Source organism: Micromys minutus (assembly GCF_963924665.1).
Source record: "Micromys minutus genome assembly, chromosome: 23".
Classification (NCBI taxonomy): Eukaryota; Metazoa; Chordata; class Mammalia; order Rodentia; family Muridae; genus Micromys; species Micromys minutus.
Window position 1 is genome coordinate 33,530,064 of NC_137958.1, and position 18,136 is coordinate 33,548,199.

The 18,136-nt window shown below is 37.3% G+C and overlaps 1 protein-coding gene across 1 annotated transcript in view; it reads left to right on the forward strand.

Moving 5' to 3' along the window:
• C1GALT1 (core 1 synthase, glycoprotein-N-acetylgalactosamine 3-beta-galactosyltransferase 1) overlaps nucleotides 1-17,187 on the forward strand; it is a 31,537-nt gene extending 14,350 nt beyond the window's left edge. The window contains exons 2-4 of the mRNA XM_080936332.1: nucleotides 4,709-4,945; nucleotides 8,581-9,248; nucleotides 12,758-17,187. Coding sequence (XP_080792458.1) covers nucleotides 4,726-4,945; nucleotides 8,581-9,248; nucleotides 12,758-12,961 — 1,092 coding nt within the window. The 5' untranslated portion in view covers nucleotides 4,709-4,725 and the 3' untranslated portion in view covers nucleotides 12,962-17,187. The remainder of the gene's footprint in view (nucleotides 1-4,708; nucleotides 4,946-8,580; nucleotides 9,249-12,757) is intronic.
• Nucleotides 17,188-18,136: the final 949 nt, after the last annotated feature.

The following is an 18,136-nucleotide window of genomic DNA, read 5'->3' on the forward strand; positions in this document are numbered from 1 at the left end:
TATGATGAAATTCTAGTCATTCACACAGTCAGACTGCATTTTCAGTTCTAACGTGACATTTCAGCAACTACAGTTCACACTTCTAGTTCTCTTGCTGTTCCTACCATACCTTCAGATGCTGCCTCGGCTGGTCTTGAAAGCCTCAGAATTACCATTGTTCAAATCGGCTTTTTGTAAGATGCCTTCCACACATTGCGGATGTTGAGTCCTTGATCCTTTCCAAGCGGCTTTCAGTTTTCTCTGGCAAAACAAATCAGGAAAATCACTGTCTAAAGCAGATACATCTTCTTAAACGCTATATTTCTTAAATAAGATCTGGAGCTCCTCATTTGTCCACAGGCTTCAGGATGGATGCTGTGTTAGGTGTGACAATAGCATCAAACTTCCCATATATCTCCATTGGGTCCTGGGGAGCTAGGCACAGTGGCAGTGAATAGTTAGTGTGTTTAAAGTAAGGTTTCAGTAAGCTATGCTTAAGGAAGAACTGCCATGTTTTGTTATTTCAGTTACACAGCACAGGGAGAGTACATTTGGTATAATTCTAAAGATAATTTGGAGGAAATAATTTTTGGAATGTTAAATGCCATCAGCTTCATCTTAGGGTAAAAAGTCTTACGTGACATCTTATTCTAGTATACAGCTGTTTCATTTCCACTGAAAATGCTGTCACTTATCTAGATGATCGAGCTAGTGACAGTGCTGGAGGTGGCTGAGTCCCTACAGTTTCTGCATCAGCATTTCCTGCTTCATTTCACACTATTTCTCGACCCCGTGAACCAACCTCTGCTAGCTTTATATTTTCCTTGTGGACCTCACTCACCTCTGGCCTTTATAAAATTAAGTTAGGGTCTTGCTCTGAGTTAGGCTTTGGCTTAGTAAATAGCACAGTGGCTCTTCTATCTAATCCACCATCTCCTACCAGCAGTAAGACTTAAATCCTCTTCTCATTCATGTACACACAGTAGTAGCAATGTCATTTTGCTTCAAGAACTTCTTTATTTACCTAGGTGGTATAAGAATCCTGGTTTGACATGCTTTCTTACTGAGTATATTTATTTCCAGCCTTTAATTTAAACTGGTAAGTGTCTATATAAGAGTTTGTTTTGCTTAAACACTTAGGATCCATTGTAAGATTATTGTTTGACATAATTTTAGTATTGCTGTATCCTAGGAAAAGGAGGGAATGGAAAAGAAGTTAGTGAATCAGTCAGAACACAAAGAACCTTTATTGGGTTCACAGCCTCATATAGGAGTGTTTTATGATGCCCCAAAACACTACTAATACTGAAAGCAAAGGTCACTGATTACAGATCATCATAATAAGTAATAACGGTGAGTCAGGCCTGTAACCCTGTATTTGGAATGATAGACAACTGGATTACGTGTTCAGGATGTAGGAGTTCCAGCCTTGACCACTTAGAACAGTCACTGAATAAGAAGTGAAGTCTTGCCTGGCATGCATGAGACCCTCAGCCGGGTTCCTAGCATTGCTCCTGCAGTTTTAGTGCTCAGAGTAGGGCACATTTGTGACAGTGATCAGGTGCTTTTGGGAAAACAGACTTGTTTAGTACAGGACTGTCATGGCCTTCAGTTTATCAGGACAAGATACACCTATGTCTATAGAGAGCAAAAATAATAAACTTCTACAAGAGGTAAATACTTGTGTAGTACCCATATGAGATGACCATGGTGTAATTATAATATCTACAAAACGTGGAGGAAAAAGTATACTGTATCAAGTTGTACTTTCTCTATGAAATCAACAGCAGGAATTGCAGTTGTTGCTGAGTTCCAGCTGGTGGCTTGTGACAGGAGTGAGAGAAGTTCTGATAAAGTGACTGCTGGTGAACTTGGAGTCCACATTCATATAGATCTAAGATGTAGCAATGGGACAATTTCAGTTCATAACAAACATCAAATAAAACTAGTAAAGTTGTGTGTGCACATATGGATTTCCATATTCCTCACAGCAAAACCATGCTACCTATAATTCAAATACAGAAAACAAAACTATGGTCTTCTTAATTTTCTCTATCGTCAAAAAGGATCATTTATGTAGAGAAAGATAATTCTAAATATTTAAACTTCTTTACATTAATTTTATCTCTTATAAGTTCAAAGAAATAGAATTCACAATGTTAAATCTTTGAAATTGTATGACTAGTGTAATCTCAGTTCTTTAAAGTGGTTAAGAGTCAGAATCCTTAATTCAGTTTGCTCCCGATCTGTCTGCATTCACTTGTAAAATGCAAATCAGTAAGTGCAAAATGGATAAACTGATGAACTTATGTGTATGTATGTGTGTTCACACATGCATGTGGATGATGCCCTGCATGTGGGGGTCAGAGGACCACTTCTCCTCTTCCGTTCTGCTGGTCTCTGGGATTGAACACGGGTTACCAGGCTTGGCAGCAAGTACCTTTACTCGCTGAGCCATTTTGCCCAGTTATAGATCTTACCAACTGTTAATAATGATTATTTTTGAGTAGTAAGCTTTGGGTTGTTTCCTCCTTTACACAAATCTTTATTGGTTGAAGTTTTTTCTTCACAACAATAATACAAAGCCCTTTCTTTAAAAATCCAAATGATTTTTAATTTTCTCAGTTCTTTTTTGCATCTGAGGTCACAGTTTACAAGCCTAAATATCTGTATTTTCAAAATGTTCCTCACGTAATTCTCATGTTATATGGAGCTTGAAATAGACAACTCTCTCCCACCTCAGCAAGCTTCCATCATTAATGTACAACATGGCTGAGCGATGTCTTCACATGGTCTGTTACCTTTGTTCATCTTTTCTCATTTGAATTAATGACCATGTAGGTGAATCCAGTGAAGCATTCCATAAATACAGTGGTAGAGATTTTCAGTTCTGTGCTTGTGACGGTGGTGGTTATTGTTTTTGTGTTTTAATTTAATAGAACACTGCCTTTTAAGTTCTTCCTGACTTCCTATATTATGTTGTCCTTTCTATTAATCATGATTGTTTGAAAAAAGGAGGGATGTAATGGATAAAACTTTGACATTTCTAAGCAGGTAGATGGGAGTGCATATTTCTGCTTTGTAATTGCACTAAACATTTATATAACATGGGGGATATTAGATGTTAGATACAAATGCCTTTCCATTTTATCAATTTATTACTTATACTGCCTAATATAGTTAAACTATATTGTGTTGGAAATAGTGTCAAGGGAAAGTCTGTATTACCTGTTGACTTTTAAAGATGTCTTGCGTGCATATGTGTGTACACATGCAGACTATGCATGCATGAAGGCCAGAAAAGGCCATCAGATCCTTCAGTAGTGTATAATATTAAAAAGCTACTCAGGCTATCATTGGCTAGGCACCAGCTGGCAGTCTTGTCTGTTCCCAGCCTGGTACCCAGCCCCAAGACCGCATGTTTCCCTGGCCAAGGCTTCTCCCACCAACATTGGCTCTGCCTCCTCAGAGCTCCTCCCTGCAGCTGGCTGCTGCACTCCCCAGTTTCAGCGGCTAGCTGGGGCTCACTCTCATAAACCCACGCTCTGCTGAGGTTACCTTTCCCAGGAGCTCAGTTGAATTGCAGCAAAATGGAAAACACCAGACAATCTTAGTTTAGTCACGGATAACACAACTGCTGGGTACAGAACCTAACATCTTAAATTTACCAACTGTTCTATGTTAAAAATCTTTCCGTGGCAGATCCTGGTGGATTCTGCCACCTGAACTAACAGTTAACAGCCCCCAGCCTACATTTTGGTTCCCTTGCTCCCAGCTTCCCAAAGGAAGTCATTTCTCCTGCCTTCCCTCTTCCTCTCAGACCTGGAAGGCCTGCCTCCTTACCCAGTGATTGGCTTCTTGTCTTTCTTATTTTAACCAATTGGGGGAAGATTCTGCTACACGTATATTACTGCTGATAGGTTGTTATCTGTTTGTAGCACACAGACCAAGTGTTAATTATGTTTCTATTAAAGTAGGCAGTGAGCAGTGATACGGGCCATTCTCTGGGGGACTGCATACACTTAATTACCCTCATGTCTTAGGCTTTTTCATCTTCTTATTCTGCTCAGTTTGTTTGTACAAATGAGCCGTCTCCTTTTCCTGCTGCTTGAGCTTATCCTCATGGTGTTTCTTCAAGACAGACAGGTGTTCTGTAGTCTTCTCTCAGAAGGACAGAGCCTCTTCAGACGTCTCTCTTCCCATGGGCCCCAGCAGCTTCTCAGATGGAGCTGCCACAGGTGTCCAGGTTCTCCAACTCAGAGTGAGATGCAGCTTTTACATTTTAAAGAACAGAGACAGTCTGTAGCTCACAAAGCCTGAAGCACCTTATTTCTAGTTCTTCTTAGAGTTTGCTCACTCCATATTGAAGAATGGAGAAGGTGATGTCTGGTACAGAAGGGAAGGCACTAGAGCTGATAGCCAAGAATGAAAATTATCCTGGCAAACAAGCCTGGTTCTTGGAGGCTCTGGGCCAAGAATAATGAGTCTACCTTCCACTTGCTTGTAATTGTACACAAAGGGCCTTTAAAACAACACGTAAAGAGGTAAAGTTCTACATGAGAAGTTAGTACTATCACATGCATTGTCTTACAGAAGGGATCAACTTCCTATGGAAGTTAAACCTCAGAATATTTCTTCTTGATAATGTGCATCACTTAATAATTTAACAACCAGGTACTAATACTTATTTTATAATTATTACTATTTTTCTTTTCTTTTCTTTTTACAGAAACACATTCCCAGGAAATGGCCTCTAAATCTTGGCTGAATTTTTTAATCTTCCTCTGTGGATCAGCAATAGGATTTTTTTTATGTTCTCAACTATTCAGTATTTTGTTTCGAGAACAGGCTGACATTCAGCCTAACATGCTTCATAATGATCCTCATGCAAGGCATTCAGATGATGAAGGACACAGTCACCTCAAAGGACAAATGAACTTCAATGCAGATTCTAGCCAACATAAAGGTATGGTCTGCTAGTAAGGGAGTATTTAGTTGTTGAGTATGTTGGGAAATCTTGTGGCTCTGTATACCTGTGTGTTAGATGTGAAGATGATGTTTGATTATTTTTTTGCCTTGGGAGAAAAACCCATGCTTTGTTTAAGAAGTTAATAATTTAGAATTAGTTCTAAATGGAAATGGTTCATAAACCATGACACAGAAAGACAGGAGCTTGAAGAAATCTTTTAGGGTCAGTTTTGTTATGATTTATATAAACGGTTTAGTTTTGTTTAGTCTCTGTTACCATTGAGAAACATTAAGATGTATATTTAAGTTTTAATTTGCATTTTTGTCATTGATTAATCATTGTTCTTTTTGAGGGTCAAAAAGGTAGAGAGGTAACAAAAGTAAGAGTATGTTACAATGACTTCATTTTCTCCTGGTTCGAAACCAGACTTCTTTCAGTGGCGTGTATCTTCCATGTATCCCTTGACTGTTGGTTTCTCCTAAGTTTTATCCTTTACCTTTGGCTGTGTGATGTCACCAGCTCTTGAAACTTTGACTTCTGCTTTTCCTTACTGAGTTTATCTTCAGCTCATTTCCAAGCATTGAGAAAAGAAGGCATTTATGAACACAAACATCTCTGAAAAATGATTTGGCAGAAGAAAATACATATAGTCTAGAGATAATAGAAACTGTAAAATAGAAAAGCTCCCTCCAACTAAGAGTTGATTCTTTTACCTTCCTAGTAGTCAATTGTTTGTTTCTTACTTCTTACACAGAGATTGAAGGTTAGGGTATCAAAATCTGATTGTTATCAACTAACACACACATTTGTAGTGTTGCTGACTCTTTACGCAGTGGCTCAGTGGAGTTTTGTGTTCTTACGGAGCTGTTCACTTACCTGGCACTTACTGGGAAGCTGTGCTGGACCTCAGTATATGCACATATATTTGATAAATGTTACCTTTATGAACCACATGTGGGTCATATAAAAATTACCACACTCTCAAAATGTATAGATTAAACTCCCTTTTCTCCCCCTCCCAGAACATTATTTCCTCATTTCATCCAGCCACCATCCGTGGAAACTGGGGACATGTTTTTTTTTTTTTTACCTTGCAATTGCTACTGAATTTTAACAATCCTACATTGCTGTCTTCCAAGATGCTCTTACATATGTTATCCTTAAGTCAGGCTTGCAGCTGCCTGCACGTATTTACAGTCTGTTACATTTGCCCACGCCTTTTCTTGCCCTTTTTTTTTAGTGAGCTTTTCCTGAAGACCCATGTCCTACATCATCTTTAACTGGCTACATTTCTCCCTTCTCTGTTCTGCCCAAGTTCTTGGGCCTCTCATTTAATAGTCCCCACACTGCCTTTTTCCTCAGCATACAGAACTCTTTCAACATTCATCTGCCAGGCTGGGTGGAGAGATGGCTCAGTGCTTAAGGGCACTGTCTGTTATTCCAGAGGACCCACATCGTGGCCTATAACAGGTACCCCAATTCCAGAGCAATCATTTAGCCTCTGTGGGCACTGCATGCGCTTACAGACATATGCAGGCTAGACACCCGTACACTTGAAATAAAAACATCTATTCTACAGTCCTCCTGTCACAGTGCTTCTTACTGTTGAACAGCTCCTGGTTTACTTGCTGAGTGTGTCTCGTTCATATTTCCACTTCTGTGCTGGCGCAAAACTAGTTCAAAGGGAAGTAACTAATAAAGGAAAGCTAGAGAAATCGAGAAAATGAGGAAATGTTTTGGGAGTGGGGAGAAAAGTAGTTCAATGTGTACATTTTGAGAGTGGGGTGAGTCATTTTAAGCATTATCTACATCTTGTGGTCCATGAAGGCAACAAATACTTACCAAATGTATGTGCATACAGTGAGATGATCGATCAGACCCCAGCTGTGGGGATAAAGCTGTCTTGTCTTCCTCCATTTACTATATTGTTTTTTTGCTGTGTCTGTGTGGCTAAGATTGATTCCTTAGTTCATGAGCAGTGGATGCCCCCTAACTACAGATTGCAGCTGTTTTTTCATGCCCTTCCTCACCCTTTCTTCTTCTCTTTCAGTTAACTTGTTAACTGTACCCCATTGTTAATCTTTTACAGGACCATTAGTGACCTTTTTTATTAGTGACAATAAAAATACAAAAGAGGAACCAGTCAATGGTGGCATGTACCTTCAACAACTAGTTGTCCATTACCTTTAAAAGTATTGTGCCTCAGTATTAACTAGAGCTTTCTTATCAAATGTTGCCTATAGGTTATATCGTTCTGTAATTAAGTAAGTTGAAGTCAGGAGTAAAACACTAATTTTTAAAGTAATTTTGTATAGATATAAAAATAGTGATGCAGAGCTTTCCTGCTCAGTGTTTCCAAATGATTTATAGAACTGTAGGTAGGCCTCTAGCAACTGAAAATAAAGAATGCTCCTTTACCATATATAATTTTAAAAGCCTTGGTATATGACCATAGATTAATGACATATGGGTAGTACTAACTGGACTTGAGTTATTAGTGACAATAAAAATACAAAAGAGGAACCAGTCAATGGTGGCATGCACCTTTAACCCCAGCACTCAAAAGACTGAGGCAGGTGGATCTCTGTTAGTTTGAGGCCAGTCTGGTCTACAGAGCAAGTTCCAGGACATACAGGGAATCACAGTGAAGTCATGAAGTTATGATCAAAGAGGGGGGAATTGGAAGGACAGAGTGATGGATGAGGCCAGTATTCGTTATATAAATCAGCGCTGTTCACACTGTAGGCCTGATAGCTCAAGAACTGTTTACATGCAGGTGAAAAGCTCTTGGACCAGGTTTCAGATCCTAAGGCTACTATTGTGTTTAGTAGGCGTTTTTCCTCAAATCTGGTTTGATGACAGTGGTGTTCTGCTGGATATTCTGACAGGAGCCTCCTATTTCTTCACAACCCAGTAACTTACAGGAGCACTGTTTTAGATAATCTCAGGAATCCAACCTCTACCCGCTGCTCTGTTCTGTTTCTAACAGATGGGTTTGCACTTTTGGAACGAGGTATATAGTAATGTAGACTTGAGAGTGCTTGGACACTAAGTCCTTTGCTTTGAACTGAATGAAGCTGATGTTATTGTGAAAGTCTTCAAGAACACCTTAGGATATTTGTACAGATTTATAGCAATTGGCTTATGGGCTTCAAAAATAATGAACTGATGTAGCAGTATGATTTTCTTGTTTTGTTTTCGTTTTTATTCTTCTGTCTTTTAGAAACATAGTCAGAACAATGAGAAGTTACCAGGGATATTGGAAATTACTACTTTCTTTGTAGTATTAAGTAGCAAGGAGAAACAATGTAAGGTGATAATGTGACTGAATTGCTAGGTGTGAGGTGGCACCTTCTGTACACCTCACTGCTAACGGACTTCCCAGATGCTGCTGATACTTTCAGTCAGTTCAGATAGGAAGCACTTAGGAGCTGGTGATGGTTCAGAGATTTGTGGATAAAATTGACAGGACATCCGAGTGTCAAATCATGTTAGCTTGTACTCTTTTCTAAAAGTCATTAATTATGATAGGTAAACATAGTCTTGGGAATTATTTATGAATTTTCTTTGATGTGATTTACTTGGGTTTTACCTCTGTGTAAAGGTAACTTTTAAAAATGTTTGTTTGATAGATGAGAACACAGATGTTGCCGAGAACCTCTATCAGAAAGTTAAAATTCTTTGTTGGGTTATGACAAGCCCTCAAAATCTAGAGAAAAAGGCCAAACATGTCAAAGCTACATGGGCCCAGCGTTGTAATAAAGTGTTATTTATGAGTTCAGAAGAAAATCAAGACTTCCCTACTGTGGGACTGAAAACCAAAGAAGGCAGAGAGCAACTATATTGGAAAACAATTAAAGCATTTCAGTATGTCCATGACCATTACTTAGAAGATGCTGACTGGTTTATGAAAGCAGATGATGACACATACGTCATACTGGACAATCTGAGATGGCTTCTATCTAAGTACAGCCCTGAAAGACCCATTTACTTTGGGAGAAGATTTAAGCCCTATGTGAAGCAGGGATACATGAGTGGAGGAGCGGGATATGTCCTAAGCAAGGAAGCCTTGAAAAGATTTGTTGATGCATTTAAAACAGAAAAATGTACACATAGTTCCTCCATCGAAGACTTAGCACTGGGAAGGTGCATGGAAGTTATAAATGTAGAGGCTGGAGATTCCAGAGATACCACTGGGAAAGAAACCTTCCATCCATTTGTACCAGAACACCACTTAATCAAAGGTTATCTACCGAAAACATTTTGGTACTGGAATTACAACTATTATCCTCCCATAGAGGTAAGTCTAGAAGTTACTTGGGACTGACTTACGTTTACCTGAAAAATTTTTTTAAAAGACTAGTTAATATGTATATGCTTCATTAGTACCAATAACCAGAGCTTTTGTTTCAATGTATAGATGGACGGTCTAACAAAGCAGATGAGAACAGAGGCCCCAGCCAGTCATTTAGTGGCTATCTCTCTCCATCCCTCTGTCAGCCAGCCACTGACATGCAGGAGTCAGTACAGCCAACTTAAGAGTTTTCTCATGTGCTGCACAAGGAGGCACAGGATAAGAAGGCATACTTATAAAGAGCGGCTTTAGAGATGACAGCTGCTCTAAACCTGTGGGTCATGAGTCCTTTGGCAAGCCTCTAACTGTAAAAATATTTATATTAGATTCATAACTAGCAAAATTACAGGTATGAATTAGCAACCAAAGTAATTTTTAGTGTGGTAAAATTGCTAATTAAGTGTGAAATCCACCACTCACCGGATAGCCTCTGAAGTTCGCTGTGTGATAGAAGACTCCCTTCATTAGTTGAACTTCTCCTTCTCTGACCTTGACTGGGGAATTCTAAGCCCCAACACATGCTTCTACCTGAGGAATGTCATGTATAGCTTCAGTTAGATTATAGAATCAACTTACCGTCTCCTGATACAAACCCATTCAGGTCGCACCTAGTACTCCTGAAATGGTTCCCCACGGTAATGAGGCATTTCAGTACACTAAACCTTCAGCCTATTTCGGATGTTTCTACCCACTGTCCCCCAAAACTTTATAAGCCTTGAATCACTCAAAGTAAAATTGATATGACTCCCCCGCAACTGGTCCTGGTATGCGTTTATTCACCATACATACTCACAGGACTTCCAAACTCTGTTCCACTCGTCCTCCCTTCATCATTGTCTCTGCTCCCTTTGCCCATGTGGACTGCATCAGCCAAATGATCCATGAGGAGTTGGGCATTGAGAAGGAGAACCATTGTTCTAAAGAAAACCAAGGAGACAGTGTGACTTGAGGTGGAGTAGGCTACCATGGTTTTGGTGATTAAGGCAGTGACATTGAATAAAACTTTGGGTAAGGCTAGAGAGCTGTATGAAGATCTAGACAATTAGTTTTATAGTTATGGGGGGGGGCAAGGTTCAGGAAGACTAGATTCAAATACTGTTCTTCCATTTCATAGTTGGATAATCTTAATATATACAAGATCTGGCTTATCTTGAGTCTCAGTGTCTTCATTTGTAAAATGGATGTAATCTGTCTCTCATTGACTTGTGATTAGTGTAGTATAGCCCAGGACAGTATTTAATGACGAGCTTGACTCTAGTTTGTATCTTAATGCACATTAAATCAGAACTGAGTGAATTGTTCATTGTCTATGAAGCATCTCAAGTGTGTACATCTAACCTTCCCAAGTATAAAACTATCACCACAGTTGCCTTAGATATTTTCAGAATAAAAGTGTTGTAGACAGTTGAGGCCCATGTGCCCTTGTATTTAGCTTTCTTATCTTTTTCCTCTAACCACTACTCACTTCCAGGAATTAAGTATTATTCATTACCATTGCAAGCTTTTATATTTTCCCTACATGTTAATATGTGCATAAATAAATCAGCATTGTTATATAGATTTTAAGATCAAATTATACCTTAGACATCTTACAAATTTCTTTTTTTACACATTGAGTTTTATTAAGATTGATATATTTCTCTGCTTCATTCATCTGAGTTTTAAGTGATAATTTCATATATATGAATGTGCTATAATTAATTCATTTTGCTGATTGGAGAAAATTTATATGCCTATTATCAGTGCCACTACAGTGAATTACTCGAAGGATTATAAAACAGCTTTCCAGACTCTGGCCCTAACATACTGATAATGCACTTGAGGGTGCCACTCCACACCAGTACTTTCAAATGCTGTAGAATATTTTCTATTATAGGAAAACTTTGTTTTTTCTAAAGTTCTAAACCCCTTCCTATATTAAATATATTTAAATTTATCATTATAAATCATGTAATAGATATACTGAGATACATATAAGATTTTATAAAAAGTGTAAGATATTCCATTCTTGTACAACAATAGCAAAAAGATGTTTGCCATTTTATAAGCAGTGGACTACCCTTTTCAAGAGTGCTTTACAAAAAGGGTGTATTTGTTAATATACCTCATATGAGTAAAATAGATATAGTATCTTCTACTTGACTCATTGTAGCTTTTTAATGGATGGCAAAATTTTGTTGTCCTTATAAAAACATGTTCTAATAGGTTGAAGAGTCTAAAATTGAAAGTATTGGAGTTGTATAAATATTTTTAAATTGCCCATTCTTTATAAGAAGCTTCTAAAGCACCCAGCATGAAACTAAAATTCCATTATTCATTTATCATAGTAGTATCTTCAAAGATACAAATTTACATATATTTCTTTGCAGTCATCACTGAGAATATAGATCTTGGTCTTGTTTTGTAGTCTTTGGTGTAATTGTTTTAATTTTGACCTTTGTTCTTTGTGAGACCCTCCAGTTTCTGAGTGCCCTGATGCCAGACTGTGCCATTACTCCTGGTGACTGAATTGTTTAGCTAGCAAGTTAGGGTATCAGATGATCAGAATTGTGTAGTTCAGAATGACAGAATCTAATTGTTTCAGTTTTTTAAACATTAATTTTAGTCCGTCTGAAGTAGTGCATAGTTTAGATGAAGATTTATTGTAGTATCAATTAGACTTTATACTACCACTTCACTGTATACCATAGAGCATTTCTAAAGGAAGGTCAGGATCTGGGGTTTTAATTCTGGGTGTTGTTCCTTTAAAATGTTTTTAAACTGATAAGGATGCATTGCTCTTCTTTTTTCTCAGTGTTTGGGCAACTGTCTTGTCTCCTCTTTTTGTGTATAATTCATCAGTTTAATGAAATTGCGATCTTTACCCAAGAAGTTTTTAGAGTCCTTGGTGAAATTTTATAGTTTCCCTCAGGTTATTGTTTATTGGTTTTGCTTTAATTATTTTACTTGTGTGTATGCCTGGTGACTGGAGAAGATAGAAAAGGGTGTTGGGTCCCTGTACTGAAGTTAGAGGTGGTTAGAGCCACCATGTGTGTAGGTGTTTAGAACTAAACCCTGGGTCCTCTGCAAGAGAAACTACTGATGAGCCATCTTTCTGTATCCAGAAACTGAACCACAGTTCTTGTTTAGTGAACATATCTTAGGCATTCACCAACATGTCAGATAAAGTCTTGTTCTTTGTAATAGCTTCTCCTTTAATTTGAAGAAATCAAAAGTTTTAAATGGTTAAGAGTAAAAAATCATAAGAAAATACAGCTTCAGTTGCAGTTGCTTTGACAGTTCCAGGTTTGGTTTTAAATCCTTGGGACTGACAGACCTATTGGCTTCTTACACTTCTGATGGGTTCAAGACCTTGCTTTCTCCTCAAGCTTTGCTACTTTAGTATTTAAAGCTCATGTGAATATGTGAAATGTGGGCTGTCCTCTTGTTAACAGTATCTCCTTCTGTTGTTTTAGGGTCCTGGTTGCTGTTCTGATATTGCAGTTTCTTTCCACTATGTTGATTCTACAACTATGTATGAATTAGAATACCTCGTTTATCATCTTCGTCCTTATGGTTATTCATATAGATATCAACCTGCCTTACCTGAGAATATACTAAAAGAAATTAATCAAGTAAACAAAAAGGAAGATACAAAAATAAAATTAGGTAACCCTTGAAAGCAGGCCATGAGGTTAAATGGTCTACATTGCACTGAAGGACAGAACACTGAAATCCCAGTGAGGAACTCATCTGAAGTGAACATTCCATATAGAAATCTTTCAAACGGATGACTATAAACTGAAGCATTTAAAGAGCTGTGAAGTTTGCTAAAATGTGTTTTGATACAGTAATATATAAATATAAATAAATATATATGAAGAATGTGTGTTTTTAAATGGTGACAGAAGAGCTAGAAAGACTGTGACTGTTGCTGACAGTGTATGTTCTCTCACTAAAGCTGGAGTGGTCAGTGTGTAATCTTCTGTACCACACCATGCAAAACACAATGCTGAACAGATCTGCCTTAAAGAAAGAAACACTGCTACTCAGTATTGTTTCTCAGCTAATATGTGTCTGCTACAAACCAGCCTCCCATTGCCGAATGGGAACTTTTGTGTGATTATATTATTTATAACTGGCTTTGTCCCCTCAAGAAGAAGTAGAGTAGGAATGGCACTTCCCCACAGTGCACAAATTAACCACACTTCCGATGGTTATGGGCCTTGACTACATCACACACTTGGTTCACCAAGTCCCTATTGTCTCCTCTTGACATGGTTGACTCTTGAATAGCATTTTCACTATTAATGCTCATTTACTCAAAGCATTGGCAACATTCCATGATATACATTTTCAAATAATCTGTTCCCAGATTTGACCATTGTTAATTGTAACAGTTAAAATTAATGCTGTTGTGATAAGCTTTTCTTGTATTGGTACCACTCTCAGGAATTATTATTTAGAAGTCTTTCCCAACTACATAATTATTCCTTTTATTTTCATCCTGTGGAGATGAGACTTGTTTGTGCCTTTCATAACTTGTTTAAAGCACTTTTAAAATTAATTTTTCTGTCTGATGTGGCATGTAACACAGGCAAAAATTTTTAAATTCAGGTTTTGGCCAGAATTAATCTAAAACACGAGCAAGTAAAGGATACTTAAACAAGCAAAAATGTCATATATTTCCTGCCGACTTCTGACTGGGGACAAGTCTTGACAGTAGTAATTCCAGCAGAGCAGAATGGCATTCAGACTCTGACTTCACTGGCTGCTCTAAGGGTTTCTGAAAGGAGAGGACCTTAACCGTTCTTGTCATCAATACTGAATGTAGAGAAGAATATTTTACAGATTTCCACAAAATTATTTTTAATAATTAATGATTTACATTTCATTATGCTAATTTTACATGATGAGTATACCACTGAGTCTATGGCTTGGCTAAATAATAAATATAATTTATACTTATTGTGCCAAAATCATAACATTTATAGATGATATATTGACAGGATATTTATTCCATTGGCTAGTTATGGATCACCCTGTCCTCTAACGAAACTACAAAGTGAAACTTACAAATTTAATTTGGTTTAGGTTGTTATGGTGGTTGCCATCTACCAATATCCTCGTCTGGTTTTTGTACAGCTCTTTACCATGGATTGGATTGACTTTGTCTGTGTTCCATATGTGCTACTCTTCTTTACGAGCAGAGAAATGATTCATCAGAACCATCCAAAACCCTTACCATTTCCTCATAGGAAATGAGCGCTGCAGTGAATCCTGGGCTGCAAAGCCCTCCTCATCACTATGTGACCCTGAACAGTTTACTTAATTTCTCTGTGCCTCCATTTCCTCATCTGTAAATTAGGGATAATGATACTACCTACCTCACAGGATTTTAATGGGGATCATATCAATGAATATACATAAGGTTATTAGAACACTGTCTGGCTTAGAAAAGGGCATGATTTTAACTATAAGGTTTTATTCTGTTACCTTGGAGTGTAAATAATTTGATTTAAATGAATGAAATTAACAAATCACATACATCTGTGTGCCAGATATTGCTCTTATTTTGTATATTTGCATTAATCCTCATAAATTGGGTGTTAGTCCCATACTATAGGTGAGGATACTGAAGGCTCAAAGAATTCAAGTAATGTTTCCACTGTCACAAAGCTAGTAAGTAAGAAGGCTGGAAACTGTAATCAAAACCTATGTGTTTGTATTATGTTAGCCTTAGGGTTAGTCATATGTGGAATAATTGCACACACACACATGCACGTATTTATGAATAGTACATAACTTCTGGAACTATTGGCCAGTAATAGTCAAAATTGGTCAAACAGCTAAATGGGTATGCTGATTGTTAAATTGTGATTCTTGTACTCTAGCTATAAGTTTGCTGACGTGGAGATGTCAAGGTTTGACCTTTAGCATGGGGCCCTGGAGTATGTTCTTACCAGACACCTTCTAGTGAGAATTATTAAAGAAGCACCTCTGAGAGCTTTTTGGAGCTTGTTCTTCTCTTCACCCCAATCCGGACCTAAGTCAGAAACTCCAAGACTGGGCTGAGCAGTTAGGTTTGAAAAGCTCTCAAGGTTAATTTTACTAATCCTATGTCAAGAACCATTGCCTGTTTACCTACATAATTTTGGTGCAAATAGTCTTTGGAACACACTCAGGATTTCTGCCCAGGAGAGAGGCATTTTTCAAAGACTCCGAAACATGTTTTAAATCAGTGTAGTCCAGGATCATACTATATTAAAAATAAAATTCTATAAAGTTTAAAGGGTCCGCACATCGTTGGTTTTGGCAAAATTCTTTACTTCTCTATAATGGCTATTACCAGGACCTTTAAAAAAATCTACAATTCTACAAGTTTAGTCATTTCCCACTGAGTAGAAAGGGTTCAGTGAGTACTAATATGTACATATAAATTCATTAAAACATGTTATCATAAAAATGTCCACTAGTTACTGAAATTTCCGATAGAAATGGAAAAATGCTACTCAATAATATGCCAAGTATTTTTTGCTAATTTATACTAAGTTTTGTCACTTTCGAAACCTATGTACCTGTCCTGTGATCTAATGAAGCAAAAAAAAATTTCTCCCAAATATTTGGTAGAGCACATTAAACAAGATTTATGGTGAAATGATTAATTCACTCTTTTAGATAAAGATCTCTGTCATGAATAATTGATTGTAGTGTGGTTTCAAGACATAAGACTTTAAATAAAGTCTTACGTTATCTATTAATAATATGCTTGCGTTTTTCTAGTGAGAAGTTCATAGATATAAAGCAGGTTTTTGCCCCAGCATTTTGACTGTTTGAACATATCTAAATTTCAGAGATCGGTTTGTTACTATAAAATGATTCAAAAATAAATCACCATTTCATACTATGTCTTGAATGTGGTAATTGGATTTGAGCATTACAGTGTTTGCTAACTGGTTGTTTTCAGAGTTGTTTCTTAAGGTTTGTTTCGTTTTGTTTTTACACTTTTAGCTTGTCAAACTGTATTGCTAGATTGAGGCCGTGTTATACTTGAAAGACATCCACACTTGGTTTGTCAGATCCTACCTAGCTTTGTTCTTGCACTTTCTATTTCATTCTGTTTTTGATGTAGTTCCTTTATGCTTAACTTCTAGCTACTTGGAGTGCTTGCAGTTCTTTGATTTGGGTGTTTAGAATGTTTATTCTTTATGACAGTTTTATACCTAGCACAGGTTTCCCATGAGACTAAAAGTCCAACAATCGTCTGTGGCTACTTGCTCCAATAGAACTTGTACAACCTAAAATAATTCTACATCTATAATTAAGAAAGCAAAGTTATTTACCTTCCTCTTAAAAGCAAAAGGCAAACACATTGCCTTCATTTCTGTTGTTTTGTATTAAGATTTACAGAAACATCATGAGAAATATGGGAGACAAGCTGTGGTATATTTTACACTTATGTAACCTCTTGATTTAAGATGACCTACAGTTATGTATCAGCTGTATTGAAATCTTAACACCAATGGAAATGAGAACTTTGTACAGATTCCCTTTAGAGAAGCACCTGCAGAAAGCAGTGTCAGAGTTGAATGTACTTCATTTCAACTCCCTTACCTCTTTGAGTTTTCAGTTACATAATTAAGTTTGAGTAACTTTGCAGGGCGCTATAAATTAATGACCTACATGAAGAGTATTAGCGGGAAACTAATCTTACTGCTAAGCAGTGTGTTGTATTATACAGTAAATGTTTGTGTTTGGGAATTTAAAAATTATTTAAAGTAATAGTGTCAAGGGTTTAAAAATGTCTGGTGACTTGCTTATTTTAAGTGATCACCATTAAGTCTGAAAAATGTATTTTTAAATGTTTTTTAAAGTGCCTTTTGAGAATTTTTAATCAATTGATTCAAACAACTGCATAAAATAAATTACCATGTTCAAAAACTGCTTCATCTGTGTACTTTTAACGTTTGTTATAAGGGAATGGTCGGGGGGGGGGTCTTTCAAAGCCTCTTCTATTTATATAAGCTTTCATAATCGTTCTAGAATATATATTATGTAAGAAAACAGTGTCCCACGTGTGACTTAGAATAATGCACATATATAAATTAGAATATCTACTCATTATAGTTCTACAGAGAAGGCTAAGGGAGGGGAGGAATAGTGAGAGTCAACCTTTTTCATAAACAGAGGAATCTTTCCAATAAATAATTACACCAAGTATCAGCTAGAAATACAATAGCAAGCAGGACATATAGGCTCACTGTCATCTACTTGGTCATTCTAAGAACCAGGAAATTCATCAGTAGAGTGAACATTTAGCAATGGAAGTGATATTAGGAAAATAAAGTCCTACAAAACAGCAGTTTTCTGAATGATGCCTCAGAGAACTCTGAAAGGGTAACCTTGACCTGCATGATGGACATTTTGTGAATGTCGGAAGTCATTCATGCCTTTGAAGTCCTTTGTTCTCGGTATATAAAAACAGGCTGCCATATTTGCTTAAGCATGCTTTAGGGACATGTATGAACTCACTGAAATGTGATGAGAGGCTGGGTATATTTGGTATTTGTAGTCTTAATTCACCTGGTGCTCAGGTCTGGTAATGTTAGATTGACCTGACATATTTAGGATATAAATCAAAATTGGTTCAGTATTCTTCCTAGGCGGTGAACACAAATGAACAAGTTAACTCATGAAGCATATAAATTGGCTTCTGGTTTCAGAGTGTTAAAATTCCATGATGGTGGAACAAAGATACGGTGGCAGGAACAGCTGAGCCCTCACATCTTAATCCAAATGTAAGAGACAGAGAACACTGGGGGTGCTACACATCTTTTGAAACCTCAAAGACCATC